The sequence below is a fragment of the Jaculus jaculus genome, chromosome 14, assembly GCF_020740685.1.
Source record: "Jaculus jaculus isolate mJacJac1 chromosome 14, mJacJac1.mat.Y.cur, whole genome shotgun sequence".
NCBI lineage: Eukaryota > Metazoa > Chordata > Mammalia > Rodentia > Dipodidae > Jaculus > Jaculus jaculus.
The window spans coordinates 18749993-18765958 of NC_059115.1; the positions used below are offsets into that span (position 1 = coordinate 18749993).

At 47.0% G+C, this 15966-nt stretch overlaps 1 protein-coding gene and 1 non-coding gene across 2 annotated transcripts; one reads left to right on the top strand and one right to left on the bottom strand.

Moving 5' to 3' along the window:
• Positions 1 to 2483: 2483 nt before the first annotated feature.
• Izumo2 (IZUMO family member 2) lies at positions 2484 to 14553 on the bottom strand. The gene is made up of 7 exons (XM_004672547.1): positions 14322 to 14553; positions 14151 to 14225; positions 11230 to 11316; positions 11014 to 11034; positions 8930 to 9010; positions 6858 to 6984; positions 2484 to 2526 (listed from the first exon to the last, which is right to left on the bottom strand). The coding sequence occupies exons 1-7, from the start codon at positions 14551 to 14553 to the stop codon at positions 2484 to 2486; spliced, it is 666 nt and encodes a 221-aa protein (XP_004672604.1).
• Positions 13499 to 13592, top strand: LOC123454937. The gene has a single exon (XR_006633581.1). It is a non-coding gene; the product is annotated as a small nucleolar RNA SNORD116 (small nucleolar RNA).
• Positions 14554 to 15966: the final 1413 nt, after the last annotated feature.

The following is a 15966-nucleotide window of genomic DNA, read 5'->3' on the forward strand; positions in this document are numbered from 1 at the left end:
ACTGAACCTGGAACTCGCATTTTTTTAATCTACTGGCTGACCAAGGCTCCCGCCCCCCAATCTTCCTGTCTCTGCTGCTCTCAGTGCTGGTGTTTACAGGCATGTGTGGCCATGCCTATCTACATGGGTTCCAGGGATCAAATGTAGGTCCTCATTGCTTGCACAGCAAATGTTCTTACTCATCTCCCCAGGCTCCACATTTTAAGACAGTTGCCTAAATTGGCCTTGAACTCTTGAACTCACTCTACAGTCCAGGCTGACCTTGAACTTTCAATCCTGTCTTATCCTTCAGAGCAACTGGGATGAAGGCCCCACAGAATTGCCTTTGTTAATCCCTCACTTGTATAAAATCCAGCCAGTACTCAGCCCCAAAAACTTTCCCTTAATCTCAGAGGTAGAAGAAGCACTTGCACCTGCAGTATTTGAAATAGTGACCAACACTGGTGATGGAGAAGTTCACATAGGAATCTGAATTTCTGTATTGAAAAATCCTAAGAGAATGGACACATTGGTCCATTTCATCATCTCCACAGTAGGACCCAGCTGAGCGTTTTCTATGCCTCTGAAGGGGGCTTCCCACTTGGTCAAGTGGCATGTCTACAACACATAAACTATATGAGATCTCAATCCCAGGTTCCAGGATAAAACCCACGAACTCCTTGCCCTGGTGTTTAAAGCCCTGCAGTATGTGGATTGAAAGTGGATAAAGCACATGCTCTACAGTAGGGTCACAATTCAGATCCCCAGAATCCATGTAAATGCCAGGTGGGCGTGGCAATCTACCTGTAATCATGACACTTAGGAGGCAGGGATAGGGCAAACTGGCTAGCTGAATTGGTGATTCTTTCGTGAGATACCTTGCTTCAGTAAATGTAGTGAAGAGCAATTGAGAAAGACAACTGATAACCACCTCTGGCCTCAATATGCACACATACACATGCATATACACACCCACACCACACACACATAGCCCCTGTGTATGCCTTTGAGGGATTATCTTAATTGAAGTAGGAAGATCTGCCTTAACTGTGGGTGGCACCATCAAATTGGCTGTGGTTCTTCGCTCTGTTTACTCATTATAGACTGAGTGTGACCAGCTGCCTCAAGCCCCTTGCAGCTGTGCCTTCCACACCATAATGGACTGTGTCCTCAATCCCTCAATCTGTAAACTGAAAGGAACCCTTTTTTCTTTTTTTTTGGTTTTTTTGAGGTAGGATCTCACTCTAGCCCAGGCTGACCTGGAATTCAGTATGGAGTCTCAGGGTGGCCTTGAACTCATGGCGATCTTCCTACCTCTGCCTCCCGAGTGCTGGGATTAAAGGCGTGCACCACCACACCTGGCTAGGAACCCTTTCTTAAGTTGCTTTTGTCACGGCAACAGGAAAGGTAACTATCTCACCTTCTTTGACAGTTCTCTGGCACACTTCCTTGCTCAGAAGTTGCTCTTTAAAAAAAAAAATTATTTATGTGCAAGCAAAGAGAGAGAGAGAGAGAGAATGGGCGCAACCCCCACCAGGGCCTCCAACTGCTGCAAACAGACTCCAGATGCATGCACCACTTTGCGCATCTGGCTTTACGTGGCTAGTGGGGAATCAAACCTAGGTCATTAGGCTTTGCAAGCAAGCCTCTTAAGCACTGAGCAATCTCTTCAGCCCAGAAGTTGCTCTTTCTTGATAAACTGTCACAGTTACTACAATTCTCTATATGTCCTTGTTCCAGGACACAAGAACCTGGAATTCCCAGCAGGTGCCTTCTGAACTCTCTCTCTTTTTTTCCCGAGGTAAGGTCTCATGCTAGCCCAGACTGATCTGGAACTCACTATGTAGTCTCAGGGTGGCCTTGAACTCATGGCAATCCTCCTACCTCTACTTCCCAAGTGCTGGAATTAAAGGCATGTGCCACCACACCCAGCTTCTTTCTCTCTCTCTTTTTAAAACATAAAATCTGTATTTTCTATTTTATTTATTTATTTTTTGAGAGAGGCAGTAGGGGGGTATGAATGCACCAGAACCTCCTGCCACTGCAAACAAACTTCGGGTGTATTGCCACTTTGTGCATTTGGCTTTAGATGGATACTGGGGAATTGAACCTAGGCCATCATGTTTTGCAAGCAAGTGCCTTTAATTGCTGGGCCATCTCTCTAGCCACCCCTCACCCCTGCTTTTTTTGTTCAAAGTAGGGTCTCACTCTAGCCCAGGCTGACCTGGAATTCACTCTGTAGTCTCAGGGTGGCCTCAAACTCACAGCAATCCTTGTACCTCTGCCTCCTGAATGCTGGGATTAAAGGATTGACTGACTTGCCTTTCTACTATGTTTGAGGCCATAACTTTAATCCCCAGTAACACACATACATACTAAGAGAACAGCTGGTCATCAATGGGGTGAAAGTGGCCCCCAGGAAACTGATGAAGACATTGAGGAATGTGTCATATATTTTATTAAACTGCTTTTCTTTGTCTTTGACAAACCCCACATTCACTGCCCTACTTCAGCAGGAGTTTTCGGTTCTGCCTGTATGTACAAGCCCTGGTAAGAGAAAGACCATGGATGTTAGAAGAGAAAGGCTAAAGTTGGGCCAGGTGGGACCATGCCTATAATCTCAGCACTGAGGAAGCTGAGATAGGAGGATTGCTGTGAGTTCCAGGCCAGCCTGGGCTACAGTGTGAGATTCTGTCTCATCCCCCATCACCCCCCAAAACACATATGATTTGGCTCAGCCAGTGATGCTATTGGTTTCTGGGAAGATTGGCAAGGTTTGGGGCTGGTACATGACAGAGGGAAGAAAGTTGGTACTGAGAGTGAGGGCAGAAGGTGGGAACAGAGGAAGAGGCTCAAGGAGAATAGAAAGATGGACAGAAAGAAAGAGTGAGGAGACAGAAGCAGTGCAGTGACTTGCACTGCACCCCCCCCACCCCCCTCAGAGGGAAATCTGAAGTTCCAGCCCACTCCTGCCTAAGTGACCTTATTTGGAAATAGGGTCTGCACGGTGTAATTGAATTAAGGTGCGATGAGATCATCCTAGCTTGAGGCCAGGCCTGTATCCAAACACCTGTGGACTTAAGAGACAGGAATGGCATCTCACAGGGAAGAGCCGTGTGATTCTAATATGTACTCAGACCCACTGACTCCTCCTGGGACCAACGGGTTAACTAAAACCAGGACAGAACCTGGCATCTCCACCTTCATGTTGCATATGTCTCCTTTATTTCTTTTATGTTTCGGGTGTTTTTTATTTTAATTTAAATTGATTTGAAAGAGAGAGGCAGATACAGAGTGAATGAGAATGGACACACTAGTGCTGCTAGACACTGCAAGTGAACTCTAGATGCATGTGCCGCCTTGTGCATCTGACTCTACGAGAGTCCTGGGGAATTGAGCCTGGATCCTTTGGCTTTGTAGGCAAGCATCTTAACCAATAAGCCATCTCTCGAGCCCTGTTTTTGTGTTTTTGAGGTAGGGTCTCACTCTAGCCCAGGCTGACCTGGCACTCACTCTGTAGTCACAGGCTGGCCTCAAACTCACAGCAATCCTCCTACCTCTGCCTCCAGAGTGTTGGGATTAAAGGTGTGTTCCACCACTCCTGGCCATGACTCTAAGATCACCAGCTCACCACTGCACTTAAACATAGTAATATCACAGCAAGTGTCTTTCCAGAAACTGGTCATCTCTAACCTACCTCACTCCCCTTCAGGGATGAAGGCACAAACAGGAACTAAGGTATCTCACAATTCCCTGCTCCGGAACACCTAAAAGCTTCCAGTCATTGTCCTACACCTTGGACTCCAGGACCAGCACAGTCTTGCAGGACAGACCATCCTGTGATGAGGTCACTCACAAGCAGGACCATCTCATGGGAACCAGCATGTCCTCTCAAGCCATAAAGGCTTCTAGCAACCACCTTGCAGATTGAGGACCGAGATAATGACCGTGTAGACACCCTGACCAGGATGCCTCACTGTGCTGACTTCTTCCCCCACCCCAATTTCTCCTCCTTTCCAACTCCTGTCAGTGAGCTGTAATACTTAACTTTCCTCTTACCAACAATTACAGTCCTCTCCTGCCTTCCCACCAAGATTTATATATTTGCTTGCACTGGGGCAAGTAGCTAGACCTGACATGCTGGAACTCATGGAGCCAGGCTGCTAGCCTAGGTCTCAGGTCACGTGCCATCAGACTCAGCACTTAGCTGGCAGCCTAGAGCTAATCCTAGAGGAATGCCGAGGGTTGCCATTACCCCTGGGAGACAGGCACGAGATGGAGGGGGATCCACCCTCAGGGCCTCCTTTGCCAAGCCCCTGATGTAGGGCTTCTAATCTCCAGAGCTCATTAAATAATTTCTGGGGGGAGATAGGACCCTGCCAATGCTAGGCAGTTGTTCTGCCACTGAGCCATACTCCTAGACCATCAAAAAATAAATTTCTGTGACTTTAAACATGCTCATATATAGAGCTGACTCCTACTGCATGCTCCCACAATAGAACTTGTATACCATTAAAAAAGTCATCACTGATAGCAGACATGGTGTCACAGGCCTGTTACCCCAGGACTCCAGAGGCTAAGATGGAAAGATTGTATGTCACAAAGCCAGCCTGGGCAATGTGGACAGATGGTCTCAGAAAAGATAAATAAAAGGAAATGGAGTGTGGTGGTGCACACCTTTAATACTAGCACTCAAGAGGCAGAGGTATTTGAGGCCAGCCTGGGCTACAGAGGGAGTTCCAGGTCAGCCTGTGCTAGAGGGAGAAACTACCTTGACTCCCTCCCACCCCAATAAATTAATTTAAAAAAATAAATAAAAGGGGAAGAGACTAGGGAAGGGGCTGAGAGTTCCAAGCTGACCAAGGCAGAAAGAAACAGGTAGAGGGAGGAAAGCAAAGGCTACTCCTTCACGTCTCCCTCAAGGCTCAGTGCACAAGTCCTGGGCTGTTTTCATTTTGATTTCTTGCAAAGGAGAAGGAAATAAATGAATAGAACAAGGTCAGCATGGTGGTCCACATTTGTAATCTTCACTCTTGGAATGTGGAAGCAGGAGGATCAGGAGTTCAAGCTCAGCCAGGCCTACGTGAAAATGTCTCTACAAAAATTAGCAAAAAAAAAAATGAATATACCAATCCTGATGATGGTGAGGGATATGTAACAACAGGGCTAGGGTATATAGCTCCATGGTAGAGTATTTGCTTGGCATACACGAGGTCATGGGGTCAATCCTCAGAGCCACAAAAAAAATTTTTTAAAGGCTTTTTAAAAATACTGTTGCCAGCTGTGTTGGTGCATGCTTTTAATCTCAGCACTTAGAAGGCAGAGGTAGGAGTGCTGTGAGTTTGAGGCCAGCCTGAGACTACATTGTGAATTCCAGGTCAGTCTGGACTAGAGAGAGACACTATCTCATAAAAAGACCAAAAACTATTATTTAAGATTATCACCTGTTTATCTTTTTCGTTTTTATTTATTTGCAAGCAGAGGAAGATAAAGCGAAGCTCTCTCTCCAGATGCATACGCCACTGTGCATCTGGCTTCACATGCATGGGTACCAGGGAATCAAACCCAGATTGTTAGGCTTTGCAAGCAAGCATCTTAGCCACTGAGACATCTCTCCAGCCCTGTTGTTTTTTTAATTATTAAATTATTATATTTATTTAAGAAAGTACAAAACCAAGGGAAAGAAAATGAATTCACACATGTGGTCTAAGAGCCCATGTGGACCTAAAAAAAAACTGCGAAAAGAGATTTAGAGAGAAAAGAAGAGAAAGTACAGAGGGCTCCTGCAATGTGGAGGACAGGAGGGGTAGAGAGGGGTCAACTGGGCTGAAACTCACTGGGGAGACTCGCCGGAATCTGGACTGGCAGCTCCTGTTGTTTTCAGTGGAAGAAGGAGCCCACAAAGGAAGTATTGCTGAGGCATTAGAAGTAATCATGTGACTCTCTCTCAGGGGGAAAGAAGATAGTAGGTAAAAAGTCAGAAGTGGGGAGAAGAGGGAGAAAAGATTAAAAGGAAGAGGAAGAGGAGAGGAGAGACAGAAACAGAAAAAAGGGAAAACAAGTGGGAGAAGGACAGAGACATAAAGTGACCAGATTCGAGAAAGTGCTAAAGGACATTGTGAGGCTTTTTTTTTTTTTTTTTTTTTTGAGACAGTCTTGAGTAACCTAGGCTGGTGTTGAACTTGAAATCCTCCTGCCACAGTCTCTTGAGTACCTGGGATGACAGGTATGTAACCACCATGCTGGCCTGCTATTTAAAAAACAAACAAACCAGGGTCTTATGTAGCTAAAGCTTGCTATGTAGCAGAAGGTGACTTTGAACATCCTTCTGATCCTCCTACCTTCGCCTTCAAGTGCTTGGGGCTACAGGTGTGCACCCCACTATACCCAGTTTATGTAGTGCTGGAGATCAAACCCATGGCTTTGTGCTTGCTAGGCAAGCACTCTACCGACTGAGATACAGCCCCAGCCACTCCTCTTTTTATTTATTTTTTTTATTTAAATACAGTATCTCATTAACCTCAAAGCCATGCTAATCCTCCTGCTTCAGCCTCCCATATGCTGAAATTGCAGGTGTGTGCCACCACACTGGGCTTGCGTCCATGCCTGAGGGACCAAGTGGGGACTTCGCCAGGTGTGGTAGCACACTCCTTTAATTCTAGCACTTGGGTGGCAGAGGTAAGAGAATCGCTTTGAGTTTGGGGCCACCCTGAGACTACATAGTAAATTCTAGGTCAGACTGGGCTAGAGCAAGACCCTACCCTGAAAAACCAAGTAACAGAAAAACCACAAAATAGAAAACAAAACAAACAACAACAACAACAAAAAAAAAACCAGTGGGGACTTAGGTACTCTAGGAGGGGCTAGAGGTGACTCACGCAGTTAGGATGACCAAGAAGGCAAAGACAGCCATTCCCACGGAGATGATGGTTCCCACCAGTACCAGGTTCTTCGGGTACCCACTGTCTGACTGGAACTTCAGAGTCATGCGGGGCTGCCCGTCAACTAGGCAGGGGTCAGAGAGGGACTTCAACTCTGAGTCACTGCCCTTCCTCTCTCCACCCCCACCTGTTCACTCCCCTATTCCCAGTGCTGTGTGTCAGGCGCTGTTAGGGTACCCAGGATAGAACACAAAACATATTGGCAAACACCCTGCTAGCCTATCCCATGATGGCCAGAAGCCAAGACTAAGTGCCCCTCATTAGATGAGGTGGGAGGCTGAGAAAGAAGGACTTAAGACACTGTGTTCAAATTGGGAAAAAAAAAAATCTGGTCATGGTGGCTGATGCCTATAATCCCAGCACTAAGGGAGACTGAGGTAGAAAGATTGACATGAGTTTGAGGCCATCTACAGAGTGAGTTCTAAGTCAGCCTGTCAGCCTGAGCTAGAGTGAGACCTTGCCTCAAAATGAGCATGCGTGTGCGCGTGCATGCACACACACATGCACACGCACACACACGCTGCAGGTAGTGGCTCATGTCTATCATCTCAATAGTTGGGAGGCTGAGGCAACATAGCCTTGGGCTTGAGGTCAGCTTGAGTGACTCTCGTCTGTTTCCCAAAAAATGAAAAAGAAGATCTGGAGAGATTGCTCAGTTGTTAAGGCACTTTTTGCAAAGCCTGATGACTTGGGTTTGATTCCCCAGTGGCCACATAAAGCCAGATGCACAACGTGGCACATTCATCTAGAGTGCATTTTCAGTGGCAAGAAGCCCTGGCATACCCATTCTCTCTCGTCCCCCCCCCCCCGCCCCACCACCATCTCTCGGCTTATAGATAAGTAAAATTATTTTCAGAAATGAAAGGAGAGCCAGGCGTGGTGGCGCACGCCTTTAATCCCAGCACTCAGGAGGCAGAGGGAGGAGGATCGCTGTGAGTTCGAGGCCACCCTGAGACTCCATAGTTAATTCCAGGTCAGCCTGGACGAGAATGAGACCCTCCCTCGAAAAAACAAAAGAAAGAAAGAAAGAAAGAAAGAAAGAAGGAAGGAAGGAAGGAAGGAAGGAGGGAAGGAGGGAAGGAGGGAAGGAGGGAAGGAGGGAAGGAGGGAAGGAGGGAAGGAGGGAAGGAGGGAAGGAGGGAAGGAGGGAAGGAGGGAAGGAGGGAAGGAGGGAAGGAGGGAAGGAGGGAAGGAGGGAAGGAGGGAAGGAGGGAAGGGGAAGGAAAGGAAAGGAAAGGAAAGGAAAGGAAAGGAAAGGAAAGGAGAAAGAAAGAAAGAAAAACCAAAAAGAAAAAGAAAGGAGAGAGAAAGAGAGGGGCAAGGAAAAGGACAGCAACACCACGTCAATCAAAACTCCACTTGGCAGGCCAGGTGAGGTGGTGCACACCTTTAATCCCACACTCTGGAGGCAGAGGTAGGAATCGTGAGTTTGAGGGGCCAGGCTGGAGCTACAGAGTGAGTTCCTCCGTAAGCCTGAACTAGAGTGAGCCGGACCCTACCTCGGGGAGAAAAAAAAAGCTTGACACCCCAAAACATGTCCTGGGCATCACAACCTGCATCTTCCACTCTTCTCCTGGTCCTCAGCTTTCCTCCTAGCAGCCCAACCTCTGATTCCCTCCTTCCATAATCTGCTTCTGGTCAGGTGTTATCTCAGCAATGAGACAGGGACTGCAATAAATTCCCTATGTAGCCCAAACTGGCCTTCAAGTCCAGCTTCTCCTGCCTTGGCCTCCAAAGTGCCAGGATGACAGTCATGTACCACCACACCTCATTAGAATAAATTCTCTTTTTCCTACCACCTGCCATTGTAGTATAAGGGACATTTTAAAGTTCTAGAGAATACTTCACACATAATTTCAGACTGTGGAGAAAACATTTGGGCTGCATTACGAGAAAATGTAAACACAGAATGACACAGTGCACATGTGAAGCCTGGGAACCTACATCCCTGGGAACATGGCTGTCTTCTCTCACACTTCTGTCCCTTGTCCCCAAACCCAGAAGCTTACCAAAGCAGTACTTTCTTTTGATGCATTTGGAACTGATTCTGTAGCAATATAAACAGTCCAACACCTCTTCTTTGAGCAAGTCTAAAATGGAGAAAGAGAGAAATGGGATAAAAGCAGAACTAAAGAGCTGGAGAGATGTCTCAGCAGTTAAAGCACTTGCTTGCAAAGCCTAATGACACATGTTCTATTCCCCAGTACCCATGTAAACCCAGATGCACAGTGGCACATGCATCTGGAGTTCATCTGCAATGGTTGGAGGCCCTGAGGTGCCCATTCTCTCTCATATAAATAATTTGTTTTTTAAAAAAAGGCTGGAGCCAAGCATGGTAGCACACACCTTTAATCCCAGCACTTGGGAGGCAGAGGTAGGAGGATCGCTGTGAGTTCGAGGCCACCCTGAGAATACAGAGTGAATTCCAGATCAGCCTGGACTAGAGTGAAACCCTACCTCTGGTGTGCCTATTCTCTCTCTCTCTCTGAGCTCCACCTCTGAGCCACGCCCCCAGCCCACACTGTGGACTCTAGACAGGAGCTCTACCTCTGAGCCTCACCTCCAGCCCTCACTGTGGATTCTAGACAGGAGCTCTACCTCTGAGCCACGCCCCCAGCCCTCACTGTGGATTCTAGACAGGAGCTCTACCTCTGAGCCACTCCCCCAGCCCTCACTGTGGATTCTAGACAGGAGTTCTACCTCTGAGCCACACCCCCAGCCCTCACTGTGAATTCTAGACAGGAGCTCTACCTCTGAGCCATGCTCCCAGCCTTCTTTTTACTTCTTGAGACACTCACTAAATTGCCCTTACTTGAATTTGCTGTACTCCTGCTTCATCCTGCCTAGTAACTGGGATATCATGCCTGAGCATGTTGAGAAGTTACTAAACATGTTAATTTGGGATTTGCACTTTTTCAATTCTGAAACCTCCTCTGACAGAGATGGACATGGTGAGTTTATCTGGCTCCTCCTCTTCCTGTACACACAGGAAGGCCACATTTTTCCAGGCAATAAATTTCATCTATGTGACAGTTTTAGGCAATGGCAAGTAAGAAGTGTGATGTTTTATAGCTTGGCCATAAAACTTTCGTTGTGGTTTGCTAGTCTGTCTAAAGCATGTTTAGGTCAGTATGTGGGCAGTGAGATTCTCAGTGGAATGTAGGTGAGAGAGAAACAAGCCTTTATTATGTTAGTCATTGGCATGGAGATTTATTTGTGGATAAATATGCCCCATTGTAACCTCACTTGCAGACTCCCCAAGCTCCTTTCCTAGTTGCAACCATTTTCATGAACCCTTGAAAAGCAAATCCTGCCAGGGGTGGTAGGCACATGTTTGGTCTAAGCAGCAGGGGAGCAGAGGAAGGAGGATCGCTGTGGGTACGAGGCCAGTCTGGGACTACAGAGTGACTTCCAGGTCACACTGGGCTAGAATGAGACTCTACCTCAAAAACAAAACAAGCAAATAAATAAAATGAAAATAAAATAAAGGAAACTAGGCTGCTGAGATGGCTCAGCAGTTAAAGGCACTTGCTTGTAAAGCCTGTTGGCCTGAGTTCAATTCTGCAGTACCCACATAAAGCCAGATGCACCAAGTGGCACAGGTGTCTGGAGTTTGTTTGCAGTGGCTGGAGGCCTTGAAGCAACCATTCATCATTCTCTTTCACTGCAAATAAATAAAATATATATTTTTTAAATTTTATTATTTATTTGACAGGGAAAGAGGGAGGGGGAGGGAGTGAGATAGAGACAGAGAGAGAGAATGGGTGCGCCAGGGCCTCCAGCCACTGCAAACGAACTCCAGATGCTTGCACCCCCCTTGTGCATCTGGCTAACGTCGGTCCTGGGGAATCAAACCTGGGTCCTTTGGCTTTTCAGGCAAATTCCTTAAGTGCTAAGCCATCCCTCCAGCCCAAATAAAATATTTTTTAAAATGTGTGGTAAACTACCCTCTCTAGTCTCTCCATGGTTTGGGAGTGGTGGCAGTGGGCGCTGCTCAGTGGAATATGGGTTGTGGCAAGGCCTGATTTGAAGCCACAGGATCAAAGGGGTGGGAGGGTAGAGCAGGCACTTAGACAGGAAAACCCAGACTCACGGCAAATTTTGCGATGGCAGGCTGCAAGAGAAAAGACCAGAGGAGGTCATGTTGGAGAACAGCAGCTTATGAATTTAACTGGTAAGGGAGAAAGGGAGGGTGGGAGGGAGCAAGGGAGGGGTCATCTGAGGAAGGAGAGGAAGGAATACTAGGGAGAGATGAAGGCTTAATCTCACAGGAGAGGAGAGGAGGGAGTGTGGGAGAGCTAAGCTGTACCTTTGGACTCATAAGATGTTAACGCTTTCTTGAGTTCCTTGGTCACTTGCTCCCTGAAGTCCACCAGTTCTTCCAGCAGCGGCCCATCTGAAGAAAAAAGAAGACCTTCCTCAAGTGGGAGATCCCAGTAAGCCCACCCATTGACAGATCCCAAGAGCTCCTTACATTTCCAGGAATAACTAAGGCCTGCCAATACTCAGGGTCCTGAACACATACAGGTCGAGCACCTGTGAAATTGGGAATGTTCTAAAATCCAAAAATTTTGGGAGCATTTCAGAGTTAAAATTTTTTTTTATTTTATTTATTTATTTTGAGGTAGGGTCTCACTCTAGCCCAGGCTGACCTGGAATTCACTATGTATTCTCAGGATGGCCTCGAACTCACAGCAATCCTCCTACCTCTGCCTCCTAAGTGCTGGGATTAAAGGTGTGTGACACCACGCCCAGCTCAGAGTTTAGATTTTTAGACAAGGGAACACTCAATTGGTGTATTGTGTGCACACACAGTTGTGTGTGTGTGTGTGTGTGTGTGGGTGTGTGTGTGTAAGTGTGGGTATGTGTGCAGGTTTGTGAAAACCAAAGGACAACCTAAGGTGTCATCCTCAGGAATGCTGTCCACCATTCAAAATAAAAATTGAAATGGTCATTTATTGGCCTGAAGCTCACTAATTAGGCTAGACTGATTGGTCAGCGAGCTCCGGGGCCTCCTGTCTCTGCCTCCCTAGCACTGGAATTACAAGTGTGTGCCTTTATACATTTCATTTATGAGGGCACTGGGGATCAGAACTCAGGTTCTCAGGCTTGTGAATTAAGCAGTTCACCAACTGAGCATCTCCCCCCCGCACACTTCATGTTTTATGTAAAGAATACAAATTTGGCCAGGCGTAGTGGTGCATGCCCTTAATCCCATCACTCGGAAGGCAGAGGCAGGAGGATTGCTGTGAGCTTGAGGCCACCTGAGACTTTATAGTGAATTCCAGGTCAGCCTGGGCTAGAGTGAGACTCTACCTCGAAAAACCAAAAATAAATAAATAAATAAGAATACAAAGTTGGGCTGAAGAGTTGGATCAGCAGCTAAAGGCACTTGCTTGTAAAGCCTGACAGCTTGAGTTCACTTCTTTGGTATTCACATAAAGCCAGATGCACAAAGTGATGCATGCATCTGATATTGGTTTGCTGTGGCAAGAGGCCTTGGGCACCCATTCTTATTCTCTCTCTCCTCTTTCTCTCTCTCTCTCTCTCTCTCTCTTTCTCTCTCTGCTTGCAAATAAACAAATAAAAATATTTTAAATAGAATACAAATCTTGAGGGATGGCTGCAGGGATTAAGGCACTTGCCTGCAGGTTCGATTCCCCAGGACCCACATAAGCCAGATGCACAAGGTGGCACATGCATCTGGAGTTTGTTTGCAGTGGCTGGAGGCCCTGGTGCACCCATATTCTCTCCCTCCCTCTCTCTCTCTCTCTCTCTCTCTCTCTCTCTCCCAAATAAAAAAAAAATTAAAAAGAAAAGAACACAAATCTGGAGGATGGAGAGATGGCTCCGTGGTTAAAGGCACATGCTTACAAAGCCTGACAGCCCACGTTTGATTCTGTAGTACCCACACACCAAGGTATCTTGTTCTGGCCAAAGGAACACTTTATGATCTGGCTTATGTGGGCAGCTTAGGAATTGAATCCCAGCTGTCAGGCTTTGCAAACAATAATCTTTAACCACTGAGCTATCTTTCAAGTCATGAAGTGGTAATATTTGAGGTACAGAGTTAAATAAAATAAGACTGAGTTAGTCTGGAGAGATGATTCAGTAGTTAAGGCATTTGCCTGCAAAGCCTAAGGACTGGAGTTTGGTTCCTCAGATTCCACATAAAGTCAGATGCACAAAGTGGCATATGCATCTGGAGTTTTTGCTTTTAGTAGATGGAGGCCCTGGCATGCCCAATTCTGTCTGGCTGTCTGCCTCTCTCTCTCTCTCTCTCTGAGTTTAATAACTTTTTTGTTGTCGTTGCAATAATGGGGATGGAACATAAGGCCTCCTGTGTGTTAGGCAATTGTTTACCACTAGCCATGCCCCCAGCCCTCTTCGATTTTGAGAGAGGTTTTCATTAAGTTCCCCTGGTTGGCCCTGAAATCTCTCTCTAACCCATGCAGGCCTCAACGTCTGAGTCCTCCTGCCTCAGCCTTCTAAGTAGCTGTGTTACAGACCTGGTTCACTCATAGACTTGCTGGTGGCAAGGCCACCATAAACTTTCCACTTGTAAAATTCACCATGTCTGATCGATGAAGACTCCCAGCAAAACATTCCTTGGAAAAGCTGAACAAAATGAGTGAAAGCTCACTACCGTCGTTCTCATCGAGACTGAGGTCCAGCACGCGGGGTCGCGGAAAAAAAAGAAAAAAAAAATTTCACCATGTCTGCAAAGCGCAAGGAAACAAGCTGTATGCCTGTGCACACTGTGTGAATGACATCCTAGGAGCTTCTGGAAGAGGTGTCTCCGGATGATGGCTCGGAAGAGGTCGGACCCAAAAGTCTCAGCCCTAGCTTGTCAGCTTTGCCATTTCTTTTTTGTTGTTGTTTTCCGAGATAGGGTCTCACTCTAGCCCAGGCTGACCTGGAATTCACTATGTAGTCTGAGGGTGGCCTCGAACTCAACGGTGATCCTCCTACCTCTCTCCCAAGTGAGTGCTGGGATTAAAGGCATTGCTATTTCTTAGCTGTGTTGACAAGCTATCTACCCTCTCTGGGTCTCAGCTTTCCTCCATCTGAGATGTGCGGGTCCTAATCATGTCTGTCTCCAAGAATCCACTAAGTCATAAAGTAGAGAATACACACAGAGCTTTCACATTTTGCTACCCCATGGAGAAGTGAAGAACACAGAAACGAGAAGGGGAGCTTCCGAAGAAAAGCTTTTCTGGGGTCTCTTACCTTTCAGAGAATCAACCTTTATATACTGGGTCTGGTTCTTGACAAAGGCCACCACGCTTTCCAGGTGGTTCACCTCTGGAGACAAGAGGGGAAGAAATGTCAATGGGTCCCTCCCCCCATCCTCAGCCTCTCAGGGTGGATAACCCTGTTTTCCTGTACCCCAGCACCCACCCACTTTGCCCACGAAGGAGTTCAGTGCGTAGTCCCTGAAGAAGGGTCCCTCCATGCCCAGCAGCAGGGCCTGCGCGCGCGCCCCCAGCTCCTCGGTGTGGAAGCGCGCCGGAATGACCGCAGTGCGTAGCTCGGCCAGCTCCTGCCGCACCGAGGCGTCGCATTGCAGGCAGCCCAGGCTAGCCTGGGCACCCAGCTCGGAGAGCAGCAGCAGGGCCAGGGCCACAGACATAGTGGCTGGCTCTGTGACGCCACGGGGACGTCACAAAGAGAATGCTGAGACCATCTCTGCTTGTCTTGGCCAATCCAGTCACTTAGCACGTTTATTGAATACACTTTTTTGTTGTTGTTTGTTTCTTTAGTTTTTGAGGCAGGGTCTCATTCTGTAGCCCCGGACTGACTTTGAATTCACGGTAATCCTCCTGTCTCAGCCTCCCCAATGCTGGGACTATATGTGCTGGGTGCTGTTCTAGAGATCAGAAAAATCAGGTGGGCTCCACCCTTGGACCACGCGGGTTCAATAATTCAACAAGATTTTTTAAGAAGTTTGTTGTTGTTTTTGTTTGTTTTTTGTTTTTCGAGATAGGGTTTCTCTCTAGTCCAGGCTGACCGGGAATTCACTGTGTAGTCTCAGGGTGGCCTCCAATTCACAGCAAACCTGCTACCTCTGCCTCCCAAGTGCTGGGATTAAAGCATGTGCCACCATGCCTGGCCAAGAATATTATACTATTATTATTTTTTTTAATATCCTCGTTTATTTATTTATTTATTTGAGAGAGAGAATGGGTGCAGCAGGGTCTCCAGCCACTGCAAACGAACTCCAGGTACATGCACCCCCTTATGCATCTGGCATATGTGAGTCCTGAAGAATCGCACCGGGGTCCTTTGGCTTTTCGGCCAAACACCTTAACTGCTATTTTTTTAAAATTTTATTTTAATTTTTTACATTTACTTATTATTATTATTTATTTATTTATGTTGGTTTTTTCCAGGTACAGTCTCACTCTAGCTCAGGCTGACCTTGAATTCACTATGTCGTCTCAGGATGGCCTAGATCTCCTACCTCTGTCTCTTGAGTGCTGGGATTAAAGGTGTGAGCCACCACGCCCAGCCTATTATTTTATTTTTGAGAGAGAGGGGGCGAGGGCGGGGGGGGGGGCCGGAAGGAGGGAGAGAATGGGCCCGCCAGGGCCCTTTTAGCCACTGTGAATGAACTCCAGATGGGTGTGCCCCCTTGTGCACATGTGCCATATTGCACACTTGCGTCAGTTTGCATCTGGCTTACCTGGGACCTGGAGATTCAAACACCCCTAGCCAGCTGTTGATTTACATTTTAAGTCTTTTTATTTTGTTTATTGGCAAACACACAGAGAGAGAAAGACAGAAAAAATGGACACAGCATAGCCTCCAACCGCTGCAACTCCAGTCACGTGCACCACTTTGTGCATCTGGTTTTACGTGGGTACTGGGGACTCAAACCCAGGTCCTTAGGTTTTGCAGGCAAATGCTGACTTAAATTTTTAAAAGTGGGGCTGAAGGGTGGTTGCTTAGCGATTAAGGTGTTTACCTGCAAAGCCAAAGGACCCAGGTTTGATTCCCCAGGACCCATGTAAACCAGATGCTTAAGGTGGCACGTGAGTCAGGA